General features: G+C 38.9%; 1 protein-coding gene and 1 long non-coding RNA gene across 4 annotated transcripts in view; one reads left to right on the forward strand and one right to left on the reverse strand.

Moving 5' to 3' along the window:
• The window catches only part of col22a1 (collagen, type XXII, alpha 1), a 114,955-nt gene that overhangs the window by 86,353 nt on the left and 2,265 nt on the right, over positions 1-26,337 (reverse strand). The window contains exons 2-3 of the mRNA XM_073858590.1: positions 18,673-18,827; positions 16,627-17,193 (exon numbers count right to left, since the gene is read on the reverse strand). Coding sequence (XP_073714691.1) covers positions 16,627-17,193; positions 18,673-18,763 — 658 coding nt within the window. The 5' untranslated portion in view covers positions 18,764-18,827. The remainder of the gene's footprint in view (positions 1-16,626; positions 17,194-18,672; positions 18,828-26,337) is intronic.
• LOC129454981 (uncharacterized) overlaps positions 1-26,337 on the forward strand; it is a 75,320-nt gene that overhangs the window by 10,019 nt on the left and 38,964 nt on the right. Inside the window, exon 3 of one of the 3 annotated variants that reach the window (XR_012359834.1) lies at positions 16,635-16,769. The exons of the other annotated variants lie outside the window; for them this stretch is intronic. This is a non-coding gene — a long non-coding RNA (uncharacterized lncRNA). Of the gene's footprint in view, positions 1-16,634; positions 16,770-26,337 lie in introns of those variants that run through there. 3 annotated transcript variants of the gene reach the window in all.

The raw sequence follows: 26,337 nt of genomic DNA on the forward strand, positions 1-26,337 counted from the left end.
TAAAAGCTCTCATACTCTCAGTAACACTTTGGGCTGAAGAATTACTTTTTAAAAGCGTTTTAGAAAGTTTTTTGTAAAGTTGAGGATATTGAAACCATTACCAATATTACTATTGGTGCTTGCCAAGTAATTACAATTGCTTTTGCTTTTAAGTAAACTGTTTGACATAATTGATTGTGTCCAGACCAAAGTTTCCTCCTTGTTAGCAGATCTGAGTCCTCTAGGCGAGTTTAGACATTGGTGAGCTGTCCACAGGGACAAATGTTTCCCTCATATTTGAAATGCTCATTTAACTCATCGAAAGCAGATTTAGGAAACCGGGAACAGATGCTAAAGCAAACATGAATAAATTAGCATACGCTGCATTATTACAATCCACTGCTGTTCAGTTAAGCAGCATTCACCCGCAGATTGCAAACATAACATTCTGTGGTCACGGGTGAACCACCAACCTGAATTAAAGCCCAGTCACGCTAAGTGATAAAACTGCTTGGCCAAACACACTTTTTATTTACGACATTTCAAGCAAGCTAAAAATTGGCCTAGTGCATATTCTTTACTATAGAAATGTAACTGTGACAGGTAATATTCCCCTGAAAAATAAATTAAATGTCACAATGAAAAAGCTTTTCTCTTTCTTGCTCTCTCTCTGCTAATTTTAGGGCGTAACATGACATTTAAAGTTTTCATTATATACCTAATTATAGCTGAGCCATTAAATTAGACAAAGAAAGATATAGGGAAATGCCATTTTTTGAAAAAAAAAAGGTTTCTTTTAAAGAACCAACATAAAACCAAACCACCCATGCATTACTGTATATATAATAACAGTTCATCCCTTATGCTGAAATTAGAATAATACCAATATAGGCTGTTTAAATAAGGTATGGCTTTACATCTTTTCACATAAAGCATACTGAAAGATATAAATTAAGAAGTGAAAAACTGGCCAGATCAGCTTAGCACTGTAATTTTGAGAGTAAAAATACTCTGGAGCTGGAGATGCCCTGTTTTTCCTAGCCACTAGTATTCTTAGACATCAAAGACGGTGCCAGATGATTTTGGTTTACAGAACTGGACTTGATAGCTTCTGTAGTTCCAGCCTTTCTAAATATTGACAATGAATCCCTGATGGGTGAAATCTTTGGACTGATATTTCATCAGTCACACATGTGGGCGGGGTTACCCAGACGTGGGCGGAGTCTCTCACTGCACATGGCACAGTCAGGGTTATCATTCAGAATGCATCTCTCTCCTTTAATCTGTCTGACTAAAATTAGGCATGTGCTTTAACCTCTTCAAAACCAATAACTTTATTTGTCATGAATGAATCTTGTTTTGACTACCAAGCCTTCTGTTTATCTGGACTCCGATTACATTTACCTAGCATACTAGCCTTTAAATCACAAATTTTAAGAAATGTGAATTACTTTCAATTTACATGAACCATGTTAGGGCAACAATATTTGCTCTAATGTTTTTCAAATATTTTTTATCATGAATATTGTTGCTGATTCATGCATTCCCAGCATGCATTGCAGCATGACAAAATAAATGATGCAGGTACTCCTTTACAAAAATTAACCATGTTTTTTGTAATAACCATGTTTTTTTGGCATATAGAATATGTGAAACCATGTTTTTTGTTTGTTTTAACTCTAGTAAAACCATGTTTAATTTTCGTAACGTCTGTTTACAGCCCTAGTATATTTGCTGACCCTATGCCATTTTCTTATTATTATTAGCTAATTGTTTTACGTTATATGTTTATCGGTACGAGGTTAATTATACACTGCAAAAAATCATTTTTAAGAAAAAAATTCTTAGTATTTTTGTCTTGTTTTCAGTAAAAATATCAATTAAAACTGCAAGCAGTGATGGAAGGGCCCTCGCACACCTGACACCGCCACACCGTGGCATAAGAATTAAAGGGAACAGTAGTAAATAGGCATTTAAGCATGTAAACATAGGTGGACCATTTAAAAGTGTAGTATAATGTGCCACATTTCCTGTTGCTAATTACAAATGACAGCGAGGTAGCATCGTGTAAGATAGCATGAGAGAGAGAGAGAGAGAGAGAGAGAGAGTGAGCGAGTGTGTGTGAGTATGAGTGACTACATGTAAATATTGGCACGTAGATGTGTTCTGTCCAGGACTCTTATCAATCATGTAAAGTTTGGGACAAATCCGACATTGCATTATCATTGTAAACATGTTACTTCCTGTTACCAGCTGGTGGCGCTATGACCATAACTGACTATTGGCATCATAAGTGACTATCAGTGATGGGAGTAACGCGTTACAAAGTAACTGTAACTCCACTACTTTTAGCAGTACGAGCATGTAATGAAGTATTTTTTTAAATCAAGTAACGCAATTACAATTACTGAAATTTAAATGAGTTCGTTACTTGCGTTACTCTATTTTATTAAAAATAGACAAGACATATCTGACGTCGCAGGACCGTAGTTGGCGGCGCAATGATTAATTACACTTCATCATAGCTGACAGTGCATATAGAATGAACATGAAAAATCTAAACGGGACAACATACCTTTGTTTAAAAAAAGTCATAATCCATCCGTTCTCATGTTTGTAAATTATCTTCACCAAGCAATCGCAGTATGACATCAACTTGCATTTGTAGTCCACAAAGGTAATAAATCTAAGAAATGTTCATATATTCTTAGATGTTTACATCGGCTTCATGGAAGAGAACGATCCGCGATTGTTGTTTCCACTAAAATATTCACACTGCGCTGTACACCCATGTTAAAACTCCATAGTATGTGTGAGCTCGCTTTTAGTTTTAGTTTCAGTCTCTCCGTATCCGAACAAACAATCTACTCGCTCTGTGTCTGTCTGACAAAACAATCCACTCGCTCTGTGTCCGTCCGACAAAACAATCCACGTAGCCTACTCCGTTTTCTGATTAAATATCTTCCTTTAATCCTGTGTATCATTTAAATCCAACAGAAATATGACCAAAGAGCGCAGTCCCTGTGTTCCAATGCAAGGGCTGCACCCTACTAAGCATGCGATAAAAGGTGAACACTCTGCCTTTCAAGGCGCTCAGAAGTTTGCGAAGAGAACTGAAATGAGACGGTCTAACCTTCGGAGGACCCATAGTTTGCCTCATCTGCTGCATGCGCAATCGCGCCTGTCAGCAGGACACAGCAGAGACGTTTCTAACTTATTACAATAAATATGAAATCAGAAAAATTATAATTTATTTTAGAAAATATGACATGTTGACACAATTGTCTCCAAGTTTTTAAAGAGACACTACACAATTTTAATACATTATATATTTTTGTAAACATGCAGAATATTTGTCTAAATGGTCTAAATGATATACATAAATAAACTAAGTTTACATATTAAGATAATTTCTAACAAAAATATTCAAAGGTTGAATCTAAAGCAAAATAGGCTCCTACAGTATGTGATATATTAGAGTCTTACATGTAAAATAGCCCATCCATATCATGGCTATAAATGAAAATTGTTATGTAGATGTGTTCAGGTCAGGACTCTTAGCAATCATGTGAAATTTGGGACAGATCGGACATTGTATGCATGAGTTCCAGCAACTTCCTGTTTCATTGGAAAACATCAAAATTTGTCGGGCCAGAACCGACACAAATTTTTACGTAGAGTCAAATCCTTCGCAATTTAGCATCACAAAAGCCTTAAGATGACACTCACCAAATATGAAGATGATCCGACTAAAACTGTAGGAGGAGTTAGTTAAAGTATGACGCATGGAAATGACAAAAACTGCGCCCAAATCACAAAAATAACTCCGAATAGCTGACTTCCTGTTTGGTTTACGGCTTCGCTCCAAGAGACTTTTTTGTAGGTCTTGTCATGCTACAGAAGCGTACCGAATTTCGTAATTGTACGTCAAACACAGTCCGAGGGCTGCTTCGTTGAAAATTTGTAGGTGGCGCTATAGAGCCATTTTCCCACGCCTAATTCTAAAGCCTACACCACATGTAAATTTTCATCACTCTTGACATCTGTGCAAAATTTCATGAGTTTTCGAGTATGTTTAGGCCCTCTAAAGTCCCGCTGAAGTCGGAGAAGAAAAAGAAAAAAAATAATAAATATAGCTGCAAGCAGCGATGGCGGGCCCTCGCACGTTTGTTTACCGCTACACAGTGCCTCCGAGAAAACGATGCACGGTGGGCAAGTGCATCAAGTGGGTAAATATCGGTGGACTATTTATGTTGTTACTGACCCATTTGGGGACTGTAGGTAAAAGAAACCCCACATTTTGGACAAACGGGGGCGCTAGTGAGCGACTTAAGAGGCACACCTATGTCTGACCTGTTTGTCAACACTTCACAGTTGACAACTCTGATGTGTGTGCCAAATTTGAAGTTAATCTAAGCATGCCAAGAGGCTTACATATTCCTGAAATAATAGTAAACTTTGATGCGTTGCCATGGCAACAGCGTTCGAGATATCAAAAATCCCTTCGCATTTTATCATCTCCAATGTCTCAGCATCATGTTGACCACGTTTGGTGTCAATCGCATGAATATCCTAGAAGGAGTATTGAAAAGTTCACTGCATGTAACTGTCAGCCTTAAATATGCCGGAAAATGAAAGCAAAGTTTGACACGTTGCCATGGGAACACCGTTTGAGATATCAAAAATCCCTTCGCAATTTATCATCTACAATGTCTTCGCATCATGTTGACCACTTTTGGTGTCAATCGCATAAACATTCTAGGAGGAGTATTTAAAAGAACATCACATGGAAATGTAAAAAAAATCAACCTTTGTGACTGCAACACTTCCTGGCGCCTGGTGGTGGCGCTATACCCGAGACTTACAATAGGCACATCGATGCGATCGGAATCTTCAGACGAACAAACACCCCGCGTGTCATCACTATAAAACATTTTTTGCCTTAGATATTAGACACTTTCTGTTTCTCTGATTTCGCCATGACTTTGCCGCTTCGCCATTGCAACACCGTTCGAGATATCAAAAATCCCTTCGCAATTTAGCAAGTCCAATGTCTTGACATCATGATCACCACAATTGGTGTCATTTGCATAAATCCCCTAGGAGGAGTATTTAAAAGTTCACTGCATGCATTTTTTAAACAATCCAAAATGGCCGACTTCCTGTTGGGCGGAGCTAATATGTTAGAGTACGAAAGTTGTTCGGGTCGATGAGATCTATATGCGTACCAACTTTCGTACATGTGCGTACATGTTTGTCCGATCTGTGCACCAATGTTTTTTTTTTCATTACAGGGGGCGCTACAGAGCCCCCCTGCCACGCCCGTGTTCCAGCCTTTGCTTTTCTGCGATGACGGACGACTCTGACGTCTGTGCCAAATTTCAAGAGTTTTCGAGTATGTTAAGGCACTCAAAATTCCCAAAAGTGTTGAAAAAAAAAAAAAAAAAAAAAAAAAAAATAATAAAAAATATAGCTGCAAGCAGCAATGGCGGGCCCTCGCACGTTTTTTTACCGCTACACGGTGCGTCCGAGAAAACGATGCACGGTGGGCAAGGGCATCAAGTGGGTAAATATCAGTGGGCTATTTAATGTTGCTACTGAGCCATTTGGGGACTGTAGGTAAAAGAAACCCCATATTTTAGACAAACGGGGGCGCTAGTGAGCCACTTAAGAGACACGCCTATGTCTGACCTGTTTGTGCACACTTAACAGCCGACAACTCTGATGTGTGTGCCGACTTTTAGGTTAATCTAAGCACACCAAGAGCCCTAAATATGCCTGAAATAAAAGTCAAGTTTGGGGCGTTGCCATGGGAACAGCGTTCGAGATATCAAAAATCCCTTCGCAATTTAGCATCTACTATGCCTCGGCATCATGTTGACCACTTTTGGTGTCAATTGCATTATTTCCCTAGAAGGAGTATTTAAAAGAACATTGCATGCAACTGTCAGGCTTAAATAAGCCTTTAAAATGAAAGTAAAAAGTTTGACGCGTTGCCATGGGAACAGCGTTTGAGATATCAAAAATCCCTTCGCAATTTATCATCTACAATGTCTTAGCATCATGTTGACCACTTTTGGTGTCAATCGCATGAATATCCTAGAAGGAGTATTTAAAAGAACATCGGATGGAACAGTAAAAAAAATCCACCTTTGTGACTGACACACTTCCTGGCGCCTGGTGGTGGCGCTATACCCGAGACTCACAATAAGCACATCGATGCGATCGGAATCTTCAGGCGAACAAACACCCCGCTTGGCATCACAATAAGAACCTTAGATATTAGACACTTCCTGTTTCTCTGATTTTGCCACAACTTTGTTGACTCGCCACGGCGGCACCGTTCGAGATATCAAAAATCCCTTCGCAATTTAGCAAGTACAATGTCTCGACATCATTATCACCACGTTTGGTGTCAATCCCATGAATCCTCTAGGAGGAGTATTTAAAAGTTCACCACATGCATTTTTGAAACAATCCAAAATAGCCGACTTCCTGTTGGGCGGAGCTTAAATGTTAGAGTGCGAAAGTTGTTCGGGTCGATGAGATCTATATGCGTACCAACTCTCGTACATGTGCGTACATTTTTGCCCGATCTGTGCCCCAATGTTTGTTTTTGCATTACAGGGGGCGCTACAGAGCTCCCTTGCCACGCCCGTGGTCCAGCCTTTGCCCAAACCTGATGGCCAACGACTCTGACGTCTGTGCAAAATTTCAAGAGTTTTCGAGTATGTTAAGGCCCCCAAATTGCCCCGAAACGTAAAAAAAAAAAAAAAAAAAAAAAAATAATAAAAATAATAATCCGAGCAAAAACAATAGGGCTTCGCACCTACGGTGCAGGCCATTCTGGCCTGCTCCTCGGTGCTCGGGCCCTAATAATAATATAGCTGCAAGCAGCAATGGCGGGCCCTCGCACGTTAATTTACCGCTACACGGTGCCTTCGAGAAAACGATGCACGGTGGGCATGTGCATCAAGTGGGTAAATATCAGTGGACTATTTCATGTTGCTGCTGATCCATTTAGGTACTGTAGGTAAAAGAAACCCCACATTTTAGACAAACATGGCGCTAGTGAGCCACGAAATAAACACGCCTTTATCTGACGTTTTTGTCAACACTTAACAGCTGACAACTCTGATGTGTGTGCCAAATATAAAGTTCAACTAAGCACGCCAAGAGCCTTAAACATGCCTGAAATTAAAGTAACGTTTGACGCGTTGCCATGGGAACAGCGTTTGAGATATCAAAAATCCCTTCGCAATTTATCATCTACAATGTCTCACCATTATGTTGACCACTTCTGGAGTCAATCACATTATTTCCTCAGGAGGAGTATTTAAAAGTTTACCGCATGCAGATGTAAGGTTTAAATATGCCTTAAAAACGAAAGTAAAGTTTGACAGGTTGCCATGGGAACAGCGTTTGAGATATCAAAAATCCCTTCGCAATTTATCATCTACAATGTCTCGGCATCATGTTGACCACTTTTGGTAACAATCGCATGAAAATCCTAGAAGGAGTATTTAAAAGAACATCGCATGGAACTGTGAAAAAAAATCACCTTTGTGACTGACACACTTCCTGGCGCCTGGTGGTGGCGCTATACCCAGGAGTCACAATAGGCACATCGATGCGATCGGAATCTTTAGACGAACAAACTTCCCGCATGGCATCACAATAAGATATTTTTTGCCTCAGATATTAGACACTTCCTGTTTCTCTGATTTCGCCACAACTTTGTCGCCTCGCCATGGCAGAACCGTTCGAGATATCAAAAATCCCTTCGCAATTTAGCAAGTCCAATGTCTCGACATCATGTTCACCACTTTTGGTGTCAATCGCATTCATCCTCTACGAGGAGTATTTAAAAGTTCACCGCATGCATTTTTTAAACAATCCAAAATGGCGGACTTCCTGTTGGGCGGAGCTAAAATGTTAGAGGGCGAAAGTTGTTCGGGTCGATGAGATCTATATGTGTACCAACTTTCGTAAATGTGCGTACATGTTTGCCCGATCTGCGCACTACTGTTTGTTTTTGCATTACAGGGGGCGCTACAGAGCCCCCGTGCCACGCCCGTGTTCCAGCCTTTGTCTGTTCGCAATGACGGACGACTCTAACGTCTGTGCCAAATTTCAAGAGTTTTCGAGTATGTTAAGGCACCCAAAATGCCCAAAAGTGTTAAAAAAAAAAAATAAAAAAAAAAATAAATAAATAAATATAGCTGCAAGCAGCAATGGCGGGCCCTCGCACGTTTTTTTACCGCTACACGGTGCGTCCAAGAAAACGATGCACGGTGGGCATGTGCATCAAGTGGGTAAAATATCAGTGGGCTATTGAATGTTGTTTCTGAGCCATTTGGGGACTGTAGGTAAAAGAAACCCCACATTTTAGACAAACAGGGGCACTAGTGAGCCACTTAAGAGACACGCCTATGTCTGACCTTTTTGTCAACACTTAACAGCCGAAAACTCTGATGTGTGTGCCAAATTTAAAGTTCAACTAAGCACGCCAAGAGCCTTAAACATGCCTGAAATTAAAGTAACGTTTGACGCGTTGCCATGGGAACAGCGTTCGAGATGTCAAAAATTCCTTCGCAATTTATCATCTACAATGTCTCGGCATCATGTTGACCACTTCTTGTGTCAATCGCATGAATCCCATACGAGGAGTATTTAAAGGTTCACAGCATGTTACAGTCAGCCTTAAATATGCTGGAAAGTGAAAGCAAAGTTTGACGCGTTGCCATGGGAACAGCGTTTGAGATATCAAAAATCCCTTCGCAATTTATCATCCACAATGTCTCACCATTATGTTGACCACTTCTGGAGTCAATCACATTATTTCCTCAGGAGGAGTATTTAAAAGTTTACCGCATGCAGATGTAAGGTTTAAATATGCCTTAAAAACGAAAGTAAAGTTTGACAGGTTGCCATGGGAACAGCTTTTGAGATATCAAAAATCCCTTCGCAATTTATAATCTACAATGTCTCGGCATCATGTTGACCACTTTTGGTAACAATCGCATGAAAATCCTAGAAGGAGTATTTAAAAGAACATCGCATGGAACTGTGAAAAAAAATCACCTTTGTGACTGACACACTTCCTGGCGCCTGGTGGTGGCGCTATACCCGGGAGTCACAATAGGCACATCGATGCGATCGGAATCTTTAGACGAACAAACATCCCGCATGGCATCACAATAAGATATTTTTTGCCTCAGATATTAGACACTTCCTGTTTCTCTGAATTCGCCATGAATTCGTCGCCTCGCCATGGCGGAACCGTTCGAGATATCAAAAATCCCTTCGCAATTTAGCAAGTCCAATGTCTCGACATCATGTTCACCACTTTTGGTGTCAATCGCATTCATCCTCTAGGAGGAGTATTTAAAAGTTCAACGCATGCATTTTTTAAACAATCCAAAATAGCTGACTTCCTGTTGGGCGGAGCTTAAATGTTAGAGGGCGAAAGTTGTTCGGGTCGATGAGATCTATATGCGTACCAAATCTCGTACATGTGCGTACATTTTTGCACGATCTGTGCATCAATGTTTTATTTAGCATTACAGGGGGCGCTACAGAGCCCCCGTGCCACGCCCGTGTTCCAGCCTTTGCCCGTTCGCAATGACGGACGACTCTGACGTCTGTGCCAAATTTCAAGAGTTTTCGAGTATGTTAAGGCACCCAAAATGCCCAAAAGTGTTAATAAATAATAATAAATTCGAGCAAAACCAATAGGGCTTCGCACCTTTCGGTGCAGGCCATTCTGGCCTGCTCCTCGGTGCTCGGGCCCTAATTAAAACTGCAAGCAGTGATGGAAGGGCCCTCGCACGCATGTGCACCACCAATCTATGGTCTTAGTAAAGCAATGAACCAGGGGGATTGAAATTTCAGTGGGTAAATATAGGTGGATATTCAAAGAAACTTTGAAGTGCCACACCTTCTTTGTGCAGCAGGTGGCGCTATGAATGTAATTGATTGTTGTAACATTGATGTGTTGAGGCCAGGACCCTTGTCAAACGTATGATGTCTGTGACAGGTCGGACATTGTATGCCTGAGTTACAACAGCTTTTCATGGTGAAACATCAAACTTCGCCAGACCGTCACGGACACGTCCTTCAACGAAAAGTCAAGATCTTCACAATTTATCATTGTGAAGTCCATAAGTTCCGACTGATCAAATGTGATGATGATCTGAATAATACATTTCTACGAGCAGTAAATTACAGTGTAAAACATGTCATTTCCTGCTTCCAGCAGGTGGCGCTATAACTTTTACTGAATATTGCCATGTTGATGTGTTCAGGACAGGACACTTATCAAACTTGTGAAGCGTGGGTCAGATTGGACATTTTAAACCTGAGTTAGAACAACTTCCTCTTTCATTGAGAAACACAGAGATTTGGCAGGCCGCCACGGACACACCCTCTATTGAAATGTCAAGAGCTCAGCAATTTAGCATCACAAAGGCCTTTACATGACACCGACCAAATATGATGTCGATCAGATTAAATCTCTAGGAGGAGTTCGTTAAATTACGAAGTCCAGAAATGGCAAAATTTGCACTCAAATTAGAGAAAATTCAAAATGGCTGACTTTCTATGGGGTTTAGAGCTTTGCAGGGGGGCTGCTCTATTGAATTTTTGTAGGTGGCGCTATAGAGCCATTTTAACACAGCAAGTTCTAAAGCCTATATCACAAGAAAATTTTCGCCCACTTTGACACGTGTGCAACTTTTCATGACTTTTTGAGCTTGTTTAGGCTGTCAAAAATGTGATTCATTTAGCGATACTGTGCGAGGCCGCAACGGACACGCCCTTTAACGAAAAGTCAAGGTCGTTGCTATTTATCATCACACAAGGTCTTGAGATTAGACTGATGAAATATGATGTTGATATGGTTAAATCTCTAAGAGCAGTAAGTCACAAAAGGTGGTATTTCCTGCTGCCTCTAGGTGGCGCTATGACTGATACTGAATTATGCCATGTTGATGTGTTCAGGCCGGGACCCTTATGAAACGTGTGAAGTTGGGGGCAGATCGGAGTATGTATGTCTGAATTACAACAGCTTCCTGTTTCATGGTGAAACATCACACTTTGCCAGGCCGCCACGGACACGCCCTTCAACGAAAAGTCAAGATCTTTGCAATTTATCACCGCAACAGGCTTAACATCAGTCAGACCAAATATGATGATGATTTGATTAAATCTCTAAGAGCAGTAAATCACAGCGTAAAACATGGTATTTCCTCCTACCTCTAGGTGGCGCTATGAGTGAAGTTGAATATTGGCATTGAAATGTGTTCAGGCCAAGACCCTTATTAAACGTATGAAGCGTGGGGCAGATTTGACATTGTATGCCTGAGTTAGAGCCACTTCCTGTTTCATGGCGAAAATGCAGAAATTTGTCAGGCCACCACGGACACACCCTCTGACGAAAAGTCAAGATCTCCGCAATTTAACATCGCAAAGGCCTTTAGATGAGATTGACCAAATATGACGATGATCGGATTAAATCTGTAGGAGGAGTTCGTTAAAGTATGAAGCCTGGAAATGACAAAATTTGCACAAAAATCAAGGCAAAAATTCAAAATGGCGGACTTCCTGTTGGGTTTAGAGCTTTGCTCCAAGAGACTTTTTTGTAGGTCTTGGGGTGATAGATGATCCTACCACATTTCGTATCTGTACGTTTTTCGTAGCGGGGGGGCTGTTCTCTTGAAATTTTGCAGGTGGCGCTATCGAGCCATTTCTACACGCCCACTTCTGGCGCCTATACCACATGTAAATTTTCGCCACTTCTGACATGTGTGCAAAATTTCATGAATTTTCGAGCATGTTTCGCCCCTCAAAAATGCGATTCACTTTGGAGAAGAAGAAGAATAAATAATAATAATAATAATAATAATAATAATTAAAGCTGCAAGCAGCGATGGAAGGGCCCTCGCACGCATGTACACCGCCACCCTATGGCATTAGTAAAGCAGTGAACCAGGGGGATATGAAATAAAGTGGGTAAATATAGGTGGATATTCAAAGAAAAATGTATGTGCAACACCGCCTGTGTGCAGCAGGTGGCGCTATGACGGTACCTGATTATTGTTATATTGACGTGTTCAGGCCGGGACCCTTATCAAACGTGTGAAGTCTGGAGCAGATCAAACAATGTATACCTGAATTACAAAAGCTTCCTGTTTCATGGTGAAACATCACACTTTGCCAGGCTGCCACGGACACGCCCTTCAACGAAAAGTCAAGATCTTGCCAATTTATCATCGCAAAGGGTTTAAAATCAGTCTGACCAGATATGATGATGATTTGATTAAATCTCTAAGAGCAGTAAATCACAGCGTAAAACATGTCATTTCCTGCTACCTCTAGGTGGCGCTATGACTGAAGCTGAATATTGGCATTGAAATGTGTTCAGGCAAAGACTCTTATCAAACGTGTGAAGTGTGGGGCAGATTGGACATTGTATGCCTTAGTTATAACAACGTCCTGTTTCATGGCGAAAACGCTGAACTTTGTCAGGCCGCCACGGACACACCCTCCAACGAAAAGTCAAAAGCTCCGCAATTTAACATCGCAAAGGCCTTTAGATAAGATTGACCAAATATAATGACGATCTGATAGAATCTCTAGGAGGAGTTTGTTAAAGTATGAAGGCTGTAAATGACAAAATTTGCACAGAAATCACAGCGAAAAATCAAAATGGCTGACTTCCTGTGGGGTTATGAGCTTCGCTCCAAGATACTTTTTTGTAGGTCTTGGGGTGATAGATGACCCTACCAAATCTCGTATCTGTAGGTTTTTCATAGCGGCGGGGCTGTTCTCTTGAAATTTTGCAGGTGGCGCTATTGAGCCATTTCTACACGCCTACTTCTGGCGCCTATGCCACATGTAAATTTTCGGCACTTCTGACATGTGTGCAACGTTTTATGACTTTTTGAGCTTGTTTAGCCTGTCAAAATGCGTTTCATTAAGCGATACGTTGCGAGGCCGCAACGGACACGCCCTTTAATGAAAAGTCAAGGTCGTTGCTTTCTATCATCACACAAGGTCTTGAGATTACACTGGTGAAATATGATGTTGATATGTTTAAATATCTAAGAGCAGTAAGTCACAGCGTAAAACATGGTATTTCCTGCTGCCTCTAGGTGGCGCTATGACTGTTACGGAATTATGCCATGTTTATGTGTTCAGGCCGGGACCCTTATCAAACGTGTGAAGTCGGGGGCAGATCAAACAATGTATGCCGGAATTACAACAACTTCATGTTTCATTGCGAAACATCACACTTTGCCAGACCGCCACGGACACGCCCTTCAACAAAAAGTCAAGATCTTCGCAATTTATCATCGAAAAGGCCTTAAGATCAGTCTGACCAGATATGATGATGATTTGATTAAATCTCTAAGAGCAGTAAATCACGGCGTAAAACATGTCATTTCCTGCTACCTCTAGGTGGCGCTATAAGTGAAGCTGAATATTGGCATTAAAATGTGTTCAGGTCAAGACTCTTATCAAACGTGTGAAGCGTGGGGCAGATTGGACATTGTATGCCGGAGTTTAACATCCTGTTTAATGGCGAAAACGCTGAACTTTGTCAGGCCGCCACGGACACGCCCTCCAACGAAAAGTCAAAAGCTCCGCAATTTAACATCGCAAAGGCCTTTAGATGATACTGACCAAATATGATGATGATTGGATTAAATCTCTAGGAGGAGTTCGTTAAAGTACGAAGCCTGGAAATGCCAAAATTTGCACAGAAATCACAGCGAAAATTAAAAATGGCCGACTTCCTGTGGGTTTTAGAGCCTGGTTCCAAGGGACTTTTTTGTAGGTCTTGGGGTGATAGACGATCCTACCAAATTTCCTATCTGTACGTTTTTCGTAGCGGGAGTTTTGTTCTTTTGAAATTTTGCAGGTGGCGCTATCGAGCCATTTCTACACACCTACTTCTGACGCCTATACCACATGTAAATTTTCGTCAATTCTGACGCGTGTGCAAAGTTTCATGAGTTTTCGAGCATGTTTAGGCCCTCAAAAATGCGATTCATTTCGGAGAAGAAAAAGCAGAAGAAACTGAGCAAAAACAATAGGGCTTTGCACCTACGGTGCAGGCCATTCTGGCCTGCTCCTAGGTGCTCGGGCCCTAATAATAAACCGAGCAAAAACAATAGGGTCCTCGCACCCCGGTGTGCTCGGGCCCTAATAAATTTGAGCAAAAACAATAGGGCTTCGCACCTTTCGGTGCAGGCCATTCTGGCCTGCTCCTCGGTGCTCGGGCCCTAAATAATAACTCCTTGAAGAACAATAGGGTCCTCACACCCCGGTGTGCTCGGGCCCTAAAAATTTCTTAAATCAAAATGCTTTTTCTTGATGAGCAAAGCGACCTAAGAAAGTAGGTCTGGTTTTGGACCAAAAATATAAAATGTGGGTGATTTGTGCATAAAACAAGCAAAAAAAATCTGCCAATGGGGTAAGCAATTTTTTCTTGATTTTTCTTGAATTTAAGTGTTTAAGAAAAATTTTCAAGATTTTTTTTGCTTACCCCATTGGCAGATTTTTTTGCTTGTTTTATGCACAAAATCACTTAAATTTGATATTTTTGGTCTAAAAACTAGACTTATTTTCTTTGGTCATTTTGCTCATCAAGAAAAAGCATCTTAATTTAAGAATTTTTTTTCTTGAAAATAATTTTTTGCAGTGTAAAAATTTGTGTTCATCTTAAATGAAAATCATGAGTGTCTGTAAATGCAATACATTTTCAGAAGCTAAAATGACAGATCAAAAGTGATACAAGGAAAAGTAATCAGAAATTCTCCATGTGTTTTTTGGCTAATTTTAGTGCGAAATGCTACGTCCGCCACAGTTGATCTAGGCCACATGGCTCATTGTTTGAGGTTTATGTATTTTTGAATCTGTATTCGTAGATTTTAATACAAGCTTGTTGTTTGTCATGGCCTCCTGTGACTATCCCACATACGATTTTAGGTTTACTGCGGAATAGATGTGATTTGGAAAAGCACTCGAGCTCTGAGCGTTTCCGTCTCTTGTACTTGCTGCACGTCGGAATACTTACTCGGAAATTCATGGAAGCAAGAAACCACAGAAATGTCCGGCCCAGAAAGGTTTCTTTTGTGGGCCAGCTCCTGTCTTGTCGAATGCAAATTAAATGTTGATACTTGTTTGGCTAACAACTGTCAAAGCAATTTGTACTTCACTTGATCGACAAACAGTTTTTTCAACATGCATTACCCCAGAATATTTCAATTGTTGGGGCTGTGCAAATGCATCCACCCCTAATCTATGGAATTTGGCACAAATTCATCCATCACTTGCTAGAGACAACCATTACACTGCAAAAAAATGATTTTCAAGGAAAAAAATTCAAAATGATATTTTTGGTCTAAAAACTAGACGTATTTTCTTGGGTCGTTTTGCTCATCAAGAAAAAGCATCTTAATTTAAGAATTTTTAGATATTTTTACTAAAAACAAGACAAAAATACTAATAACATTTTTTCTTAAAAAACTTTCTTAGCATTTTTGTCTTGTTTTCAGTAGAAATATCTAAAAATTCTTAAATCAAGATGTATTTTCTTAAGGAGCAAAATGACCTAAGAAAATAGTTTTCTTTTTCTTTAGTTTTTAGACAAAAAATATACAATTTAAGGGAATTTATGCTTAAAACAAGCAAAATTATCTGCCAATGGGATGAGAAAATTTTGCTCAAATTAAGTGTTTAATAAAAAAGTTAACTTATTTTTAGATTTTTTTCTCACCCCATTGGCAGATTTTTTTAGGCTTGATTTAAGTTTAAGTGTACTTAAATTGTATATTTTTTTGTCTATAAACTAAACTTATTTTCTAAGGTCATTTTGCTCAAGAAAAAGGATCTTAATTTGAGAATATGTTGTGATATTTGTACTGAAAACAAGACAAAAATACTAAGCAAGAAAGTCATTATTTTGCAGTATAAGGCAGATACCAACATAGACAGGTTGCAACATCCCAATAAGCAATTTTGTGTTTTAAAGACGTTTTAAACACAGCCCACCCATCTAGGGTAAAGCAAGACCAAATCAAGTCATTGAATATTTAATAGACGTCTAACCATTGCTTAAAAATAAATAAATAAATGAAACCAAACACCATTGTTAGGGCTGGACAATAATGCAGTATCAATATATTTTGCGATATTATTATTATTATTTTTAATAACACTAAACACATTTCTGATATCTCAATATACATTACATCATCCCGTGGCCGTTCACATGTCACGTCTAAAAAAGTATGTTAAACGCGGGTCAAGACGCTTCTTCCTTCCAATGCGCGCTCTCGTGGCGTCTTTTGTAGCTAAGCAACCATGAGCCATGCTCTTGGGGACGGCGAGGAAAGCGTAATGCCTGATCAGATTTAAATCGCTCATCTGTACCTCGTGTTAAATCATATCATTGTCACCATGCGATCAACTAGACTTAGAGTTTTTACGAGTGTGCTGACCACAATGTGTTTCATCCAGTAAATGATCTTGTCTTCAAAAATGTTCATATTAAAATACATTGACACATTAAATAAAAAAATCAGCACCCTTTAATAAAGAAAGTGAGGTTAGTGTAAAGTCAATGATTTTGTTACTCATTCTCGCAGAGTCTCCTCCTCAACCTCCCCCTGATCTTATCAATGGCATCGAAGTCCGTCACGTGGAACACATGAGCGTTTTTGGGCTCTGCTCCGATCTCCTCCAGTTCCTCTCTCAGAGCTTCTCCGATCCCCACCGCGAACATTCTGATTCCAGCAGCCGCGGCGGCTAAAGACGGCTCCAGAACGTAATCTTGACTCTTGCCATCCGTTAGTAAGATGGCCACTTTCTGAAAACCTTTGGCTGCGGGCCGTGCTCCCGCTCTTTCCGTGAAGATGTTGTTGGTGGTGAAGCTGATGGCGTCTCCTGTCTTGGTGTTCCCACCCAAGTAGCGGATGTTTCCAGCGGCGCGCTTGACCTCCTCGAGGTTTTTGTACCTGCCCAGGTTGAATTCGGCGGTGGGCCGGTCGCTGTAGCGAACAACGGCCACACGTGTTTTATCCACACCTACTTCAAACGATTCCACCAGTTTTGCCACCCACTGACGGATCTTCTCAAAGTTTTCTTTGCCCACACTAGAGGATGTATCCAAAATGAAGACCAGATCATAGTGGACGTTTTTGCACCCTGGGTACAAAAGACATACAATTTTACACACCGTGTGTATACAGGACGGCCATCGTGTTTAGGAATAAAAATGTGCTAAGCCACAGATTTATAAAGTTTGTGTTTTGTCATCCTACCATGGCTCAAAACTAGTGGTTTGTCATGTGCACCGCGTTAGTCTAAACACATTACAACAAAGGATTTGTCAAAAGCCTAAATTAGACCTTCATGGTTAACCTTGGTTTATATTAAACTCTTTTTCTACTTGTTCACACTTCACAGCTTTGTAGACTATGCTCATGTTGGTTTAGACAAAATGTTAAATGCTTTTTATTTGTAAATTACTTGGATAAAAGTGCTAAATAAATAAATGTTAACTAAAAATTTGTCAAACATATCGCTCTGTTCTTAATAAACCTACACTGTAAAATGTACCTGTAGCATTTACATTTTTAAGTTGAATCAACTTGAAATTGCAATTAATTTCAACTTTCTTAATTTATAAAACTGTATTTATCTAGGAATAGATGAATAATAAGAGTTCATACATGGTAAGGACACACTGTGAGCCTCAAACACCTTGTGCATGCAAAAGACAGCTGGAAAACCCCAGAATGCATTGCAACAAGCTAAGTAATATATATATATATATATATATATATATATATATATATATATATATATATATATATATATATATATATATATATATATATATATGAAGAGTTTCGTTGCAAAACGAGATAAATCCATTTTTTAACATTTTTGTCAAAACATGTTTACTATTATGTTATCATGTTATTATTTTGTTTTATGGTGCTACTTAGCTGTATTTTTTAAGTTATGAAGGTTTAAATCAAAACAAACCAACTGCAGTTGCATTGAAATTTATTGGAATGCACAACCAAAAAACTAGATTTCTGAACAATTAAAAAAACGGTGGTTATCTCGTTTTGCAACGAAACTCTTCATATATCCAAGAAGATGAACAAAGGAAAATAAATGTTGATTCTAAATTAGCCCAAATGTACGGAGCCCCTAAGGGGACATGAAGCAAAAATAAAATATAGTTTCGCATGCGCACGTGAAATTATCGCGCACGTGAAACTTAACTTTAAAAAATAATGTTGCACATGTAGGTTTCACGTGAGCACGCAAAAGTTTCACGTGAGCACATGAAACTAAACTTTAGATTTTTTTTACTCCAATATGTCACCTTAGGGGCTCGGTACAAATGCATACATTAAAACAGTATAAAATATATGATGATTTGAAACGAATTACCCAATATTTATATTTACTATATAATTATAAAATGTTTGGTTGTTTCAACTCATGGTTGGATAAACATGGCCAAATCCAACATTTGGGTAAATGAACTTGGTAAGCAAGCTAGGTTAGCAAACATTTTTTACAGTGTACTATTTTATTTTTATTGTGCAGGCATGGTTTGGAGTACAGATTATATTTAGGTTAGTATGTGACCTCAGTCGACCTCACCTGCCCTTTGACCTTCAACACCTCCTCCAAATAGTGTCAGAGTCAGTGCGGTCAGGACCAGCAGGATCCTGAACCCGAATCGAAACTCCATCTCCTTCTCCGCTGTTGTTCTCTGATGTTCCTGCTAAAGTATTAATATCATCAAGTTGTTTTATCTGTGGAGACATAAACATGAATGTGAGGTGATCAGTCATGGAGGATAGGGAGCTGAGTAATACTAAATGATAAGGAGGTCATGTGATTCTCAATGGTTGTGTGCTAAACAACATTTCTCAATTGTACCATATTAATCCTGTTCATACAGTACAAGTTTAAATTTGAATAACCAGGTTTTGAGATTGGTTTGAATCTGTCCGATTCCTGTTTCATTTATATCTTCACATAAAAAAATAAAAGATTACAATTAAAAATGCAAATAATAAAAATTTACATTTTATTGATTTATTTATATTTAATTAAACTAAATTAAAAAAAGAAAGTAATGAGAATCGAATATGTAAAATGCATTACGGTATTGAGGATTAGCTGTGAGTGCAAAAAAATCTTAGTAGTCCTAAATTTCATCTACCCTGCACAATGCCAAAAAAATGTAATCTAGTCTAATCATAGGCAGTTTTTGTCAAAGAAATTAACAATAATAATGTTTTATTTTCATTTTTCTTTTATGAAACATGATCAGGACTTGTTTTTTGTGTGATTTAAAGTAATATGATAAATTTAACAAAAAGATGATGTTTCACAGATGATTCATGTTTCATCACATGGTGATGTCAGAAAACAAATGCTCAACGAAGCCTATAGCAAAAATGCTATATGTATGCAAGGTTAACAATTTCACCAAAATTGTAACGTTGTAAACAGGGGTTAAATTGGGATTTGTTATGTGGGGGGGCTCTGCGGGGAGGGGTACTTCAAGGGGTAACATGTTTAATACTGATGATAGCAAAGCCACTGGTGTGTTTCAATGACATTCTGGACCTCTGATAGGATTTGATAATTTTCAGCTTTAAAGCTGTGCCAGAGGTTGACCCAAAATATTTTAAAAAGAGCATCTGAATTTTAAATGATGCAAATCTATGAGTTTGACACCCTATATCCATTTGTTGCACATGTCATTATGCGCAACTGATCAAACTTTACAGGAAGTTAAAAGAATCAACCTCCTTGAATAATTCTAGGCATAAGATAGGCTACCCCAAAAGACTAAATTAACAAGAAAAGGTACAACACACAGTATTGTATCATCAACATGTCTAATAAATTAGCCATAGAGATTCCCTATGCTGGTCAGCAGCTAAAACAATCATATAGTTAGGTTTGAGTTGTGTAATCAAAATACATTATTTTATTAAACTATACAATAGTTATATCCAGTGTTATCCTTAACATAATGTAATTAGATGAGTGACACATGCTTTAATCCTTTACACGTTTCTAGTCTTCTATGAAGTTTTCTCGACGTGGGCACCATTATTACCACTCTCTCTCTCTCTCTCTGTCTCTCTCTCTCTCTCTCTCTCTCTCTCTCTCTCTCTCTCTCTCTCTGTCTCTCTCTCTCTCTGTCTCTCTGTTTCTCGTCAAATGATCCTGCGTAATAGCGCGTTCTTGAAGTTCTGAGTTTTTTCGCTTGAGTTGCATAACTTGCGCGAAGACGCATTTAAAAGGAAAAGCGCGTGTTTTCGCGGCAATTGCGGCGCCCAATTCGCGTCATTTTCATCGCCCCGTGCGAGGACGCGCCTGGTTGCGTCTTTGCATTGACTTTGTATGTAATCTGCTCGCGCAAATCGTTGAATTTGCGTTGGTAAGTATGCCCCATAATGAATGAAAACACATTATTCCCTTCGCGTCAGTGCACATGCACCAGCGCAGCGAGTACACTGGCAAGAGCCGAGCGCGACCTTCAGCCTATGTGCCGGGGCTTCGCACCGGACGGCCCCGGCCCAATTGAAACCCTGGTTGTAAATAACATCAATATGAAAGTATCAAAGTGTCCATCAGAAAACCCAGTAAACAAGGTGTGCTAATAGAAAAAAATCCCAGAATGACAATAGTTATGGTTGAATCATAAATCGATGGTCTGCTGACATTGGCATCTAACCACATGTGCTGAACTGACGTTTCTTTTTGTTTGATCTAGTGAAGTACAGTCGACCCCAGGGAGCACACATCAAGTCATCATAAGGATGCATTGAATTGTGGTCCGCAGAGCCTTAATGATGTGGCAATACCCTCACAGCCACTTCGAAATAACTTATTTAAGACCTTCAAAATTATTTCAGACCTTCATTAAAAGCCATGATGTGAACTTTATCAATGGAAAATGAGAGATTAATAATGTGAAATGAAATTAGTTACATTAGTAAATCCAAGAAATCACAGTCTAAAAATGGCTGGGTTATTTATGACCCATAATGGGTAAATATTGCACAGAACACATGCTGGGTTGAACATTGACCCAATGCTGGGTTATTTTATCCCAACTGCTGGGTTATTATACCCTATTATTGCACAACAACCCAGCATGGGGTAATTTTTAACCCAGCACATCCAATATTTACCCATTATGGGTTAAAAATAACCTGTTATTTTTAGAGTGCAGTATATTTAGACAATATTTAAATAGGTCTTTCCATGTAAAAATAAACCAGAAAGCATGGCTTTTTGGTAAAACTAGTTGAACAAGGAATTTTTAATGGTCAAGCTAGTTAATCCATGACAAAGTCCATATTTAAAACTGTTTTTGACGTGGAAAAGTGCTTAGCACCACGTCCAACCCTGGATCACGAAATTATGTACATATAGTCACGTAAATTTGTCAGTCTTTTCGCGTCGCCTTTTTCGTGAACATTTCACGCATTTCTGTTTACGTGTCACTGTCACATATTGGTTACTCAACTGTTTTTTCCTATTTTCAAACCATCGATGCTTCGGTTTAGTGTTAGATTTGGTGTTTGCGTTAGGATGTCACCTTAAGTATTGGTTTATACTATTTTTCATGACTTATTTTTTATATTTTATGATTTTTAAACCATTGTCGCCTGGGATTAGGGTTAAAGTTGGGTTTGGGTAAGGATGTCATTTTATGTAAATCTAACCCTAAGCTGAAGTGACAATGGTAAGAAAATAGGACAAAATAGTTGAGTAACAAATACATGACAGTGACACGTAAAACAGAAATGGGTTATATGTTCATGCAAATAGGTGGACAACCGTGTCAGTGTCACGCTTAAGCCTCACAAATTTACGTGACTATAAATATGCAATTTCGTGATACTGGGTTGCCACATCAGGGTCTGAGCAGACGTACGCACTTTTGCTTGTCCGATTGCTTGGTTTTTGAAAAATAAGCCATTCTTGCTGCTCGAGAAGGGTATAAACATATAAAGTGCTCTTTTATATGTCTATGACATTAATTAGGCCTCGTTTAAAGAGATCTGAAACTGCTCAGCTGCGCACAAGTTCAAGATCATTTGCGATTTATAGATTTCACATCTGACAAGAAAAGGGTATGTGCGTTTTCTGTGCATACCTGTACGTTCGTTTTATGAACTACAAGTATGCATGTTTGATAAATGAATCGTAAGATTTATATAGATATTGTTAACAGGGTATAACCTGGAATCAAGCATATCGATATATACATTTCAGGGCTCCAGACTAACTTTTTTCACTAGGAGCACAGTGGCCCCTAACTGAAAATTTTAGGGGCTCATCCAGAAAATTTAGGGGCACACACTGTAAATCAACATGCTATCCAAATATTCACATTTCTACTAATTTTCACTGTATTACTAATAAATACTTTAATGAAAGATGCAGAAAGTACAATGTGCTGTTTCAAATTCAGTGTCAAATCACAAAAAAAGGTCAAATTTACTGGGCGCACATGTGCAACTGGATGTAAAATTCAGTGGCACACTCTCAAATTTTGGTGGCAAAATGCCCCCAATTGGTGGCAGTCTGGAGCCCTGCATTTACATGTGTGCATTTACCCGACGCTTTTATCATTACAAGCTATACATTTTATAAGTATGAATTAAACTCATGAGGATTGCGTTGCCAGTTCAGCTACTGTAACATTATCCAATATATAATATATGTTATATGTTTAGTGGTGGTTTCCCGGACAGGGATTAGACTAGTCCTAGACTAAAATATATTTAAGACACTGAAAACAGCTTGCACTCACATATCTTAAAATACATGAGTGCCCTTTGTTTTGCCTTAAAACAGTAATGCACACGCGTAATGTTTTTAGTTAGGCATGTTTGTTAAAACTAGTTATATTTCCTAATTAAACTAAGGCCTCATCCTGGCTTAAACTAATCGCTGTCCAGGAAACCACCCCATAATATGTATATAACAAAATTCAATCTCCTGTAAGCTTCACGCATTATGGACTTTTACTGTAGATTTAGATTAGGTTATTATTAGCAAAGACTTGTGGGTAACAGAGCTCATTCTGTCCTGTTTTCTCAAAGGCAGTTCGGATATTAAAGGCCTCATTGTTTTTTCAGCTCTGGAAAAGCTATTAGATTAAATGACCTGTTTCGTTTTAACCAATTTATCCCCTGCAAAATTCTTTAAAAAATGAAATGTTTGTGGAAGTGAACACCCAGTTCTATTTTCAGACCCTGTGTTTACAGCTACATTTGGTCAGAGACTTCATCTGGCTCACATGAAATGTGCAGTTTGCTTGCAGTTACAGTAAAATATCTACACTGAAGACCTACTGTTTTCTAGATCAAATACGTAATGCAGAAGAAAATATAATTTCTGTGCAAAATAGCCTTCTTTATATATTGACTGAGGAAGATCATGTCAAAGATTGAAATCAAACTTTAATTCTCCAAATCTCATCATTATGAGACTTTAGCCTTGATGTCCCACATGAAAAGTACACTGGGTTGGGTTGTTTCTAGATTAACCCAATGGTTAGGTTTGCCATATTTGACCCAACTATGGGTAAAAACCACTCAATATTTTTAGAGTGTAGTGGGTAAAGTTAAAATGAAATATACTAGGGCTTGGCCGATACCACTTTTTCATGTCTGATACCGATGTCGATACCACGACCCTTTAGTATCTTTCGATACCGATCCAATACCATCTCTATCGCCCTTTTAATCAATTAAGCTGCAAATAAAACACATTTGTTAACTTTACAAACAGCATCATGCTTAAACAGAGCTACAGAACTCAAACGTTTTACTGTGCAACAAATGACAAATTCAAGACTTAATGAAACGTGCAATAATGCTGCTTTGTTTTTATTTAAATGTTTCAAACAGACTAGTAGCAACATTTTTAATTAGTCAGCACAAAAATTCAAAATGAAATATAAGGTGCAACTTTGGACAATTTAAAGTGCTACTTTGTTTTATGCCAAGTAACCATGACAGTTAAGGTCCTTGTTGGTATCGGATCGGATTGTACTCCCTGACTTCTGCAATATTCAATCCAGCCAATATCGCACTAATATCGATACTGAATATCGGATCAGCCCTTCCCTAAAATATACATGTACAGATGTACAGTAAGACTATAGACGGTTTCAGCAGTAACAACATAAACAAGCAGCGTTCGTGGTCATCATCACGTAACTTCCGGTTAACTCCGCTAAGAATAAATAACAACAAAGTCCTTTAAAGTAGTTTATTTATATAACAAGCAAAATAAACAACACATAGATTACCTAGGAAACCAAAACATTTGTTATTTTCGACAAGGTATTTGTTTAATGCTGCGTTTACACCAGCCGCGGTAGAGGCGGCAAGCGTGGGTGATTTACATGTTAAGTCAATGCAAAGATGCGATTAGGCATCCTGCGGCGCGAATGGCTCGGAATGTGTGGCGCGTTCCGTGCGAATTGAGCTTTGCCACGGGAAACGTGCAAGTTGAAAAATCTGAACTTCGGCGGATTCCCACTCCACGTTAACCAATCAGGACCTTGCTGTAGTAGTGACGTGATTACAGGAAGCGAGCGGAGTCTCAGCAGAGCCCCTCCCATGACGCGAATTTACGCGTGAATGTCTCGAATTACTAAAATTTCACACGCGGCTTTACGCGCAAATGAAGCGAGTAAACTCAAATGTTCAAGTGTCCAACTATGCGCGAATAGCACGTTTTTGCCGCCTCTACCACGGCGGGTGTAAACGCAGCATAAGAGTTCAGTTTTGCAACTAGTCAGACCAATAAACAAACAGAAACTGGAAGTAAAGTTCTGACTAGACATGCAATCGTCTAGTCAAATGCAAATGTTTTGGTTTCCTAGGTAATCTATGTGTTGTTTTTGTGCTTGTCATATAAATAAACTACTTTAAAGTACTTTGTTGTTATTTATTATTAGCGGAGTTTACCGGAAGTTACGTGCAGACCGCGACAGCCGCTTGTTTATGTTGTTACTGCTGAAACCGTGTATACATAATTATTTTTTGGATTATCAATTTAAGCACCATGAGGTATATACTATAAATGCATTTATATGGTACTACAGTATATGCAACACACTACACAAAATGCTATGTTGTTTCGACCCATGGATGGGTAAAAAATGTTGCAAAAATTGTCAAAATTTGTACACCAGTTGTCACTGGGGCGGTACCCTTTCAAAAAGTACTAATTAGTTCCTCAGATTGGTACCAAAAAGTGCTTATTTGTACCTCAAAGATATATATTATTATCTTAAAGGTACTTATTAGTACCAAATGTATACATATATGTACCTAATGGTACATATTAGGATCTTTTTAAAGGGTACTGCCCCAGTGACAGCTGGGGTACATATTTTGACCGTTTTTTTCTAACATTATAATGTATACCCAGAGGTTGGGTCTATCCATTTTTTACCCAACCATGGGACAGTATTTTTGTAAATTTCGTCAAAAGGCAATTTAATTATTTTGAAACGTCTGCAGGTTAATTTCCTGTGAACACTTTCTGAGCACTTTATTGCGGATATCTCAGCTAACACACCAGGGGCCCTGCTTGAGGCCAAACTCCAAAACTCTGCAAACGATCAGCCTGGGAGAAAACTGCAGATGAACAAAACAGAAAGCTTCATTCTTCCTGTAGGTGAAATGCGAAAAACAGTTGTACGTTTCCTAAAGTTTTTTCCAAAATCGAAGAACAAAGCAGAAGCTGTGGATCTGAAAGAGCAACAGGACCTGTGGTTCTCACGACCCAACAACGGGCCGCAGGTAGTGTTGTAGTCAAGACCACCTAAACCGAGACCAAGTCATGACCAAGACCAAGACTGGCCGAGACCGAGACAAGACCAAGACTTTAAAGGAGCGAGACCGAGTCAAGACCAAGACAGGCCAAGACCAAGTCAAGACCAAGACCATTGCAAGTCACTGCATTACCCATTTAATCTGAACTGTCTTTCCATGGCTTGCCATCCACTTAACACAATACAGGTGTTTCTAGTTATAAAATTAGAAAAACTGTCATTGGGAGAAACTTAAACAATGCTTAAACAATGCCAACATCATATGCCAAACCTGAATAAACTGCATAAAATGAATGATAAAAAATAAATTTGTGATGTGCACTGCAAAAAATGATTTTCAAGAAAAAAAATTCTTAGTATTTTTGTCTTGTTTTAAGTAAAAATATCTAAAAATTCTTAAATTAAGATGCTTTTTCTTGATGAGCAAAACTACC

Source organism: Misgurnus anguillicaudatus, chromosome 20 (genome assembly GCF_027580225.2).
Source record: "Misgurnus anguillicaudatus chromosome 20, ASM2758022v2, whole genome shotgun sequence".
Classification (NCBI taxonomy): Eukaryota; Metazoa; Chordata; class Actinopteri; order Cypriniformes; family Cobitidae; genus Misgurnus; species Misgurnus anguillicaudatus.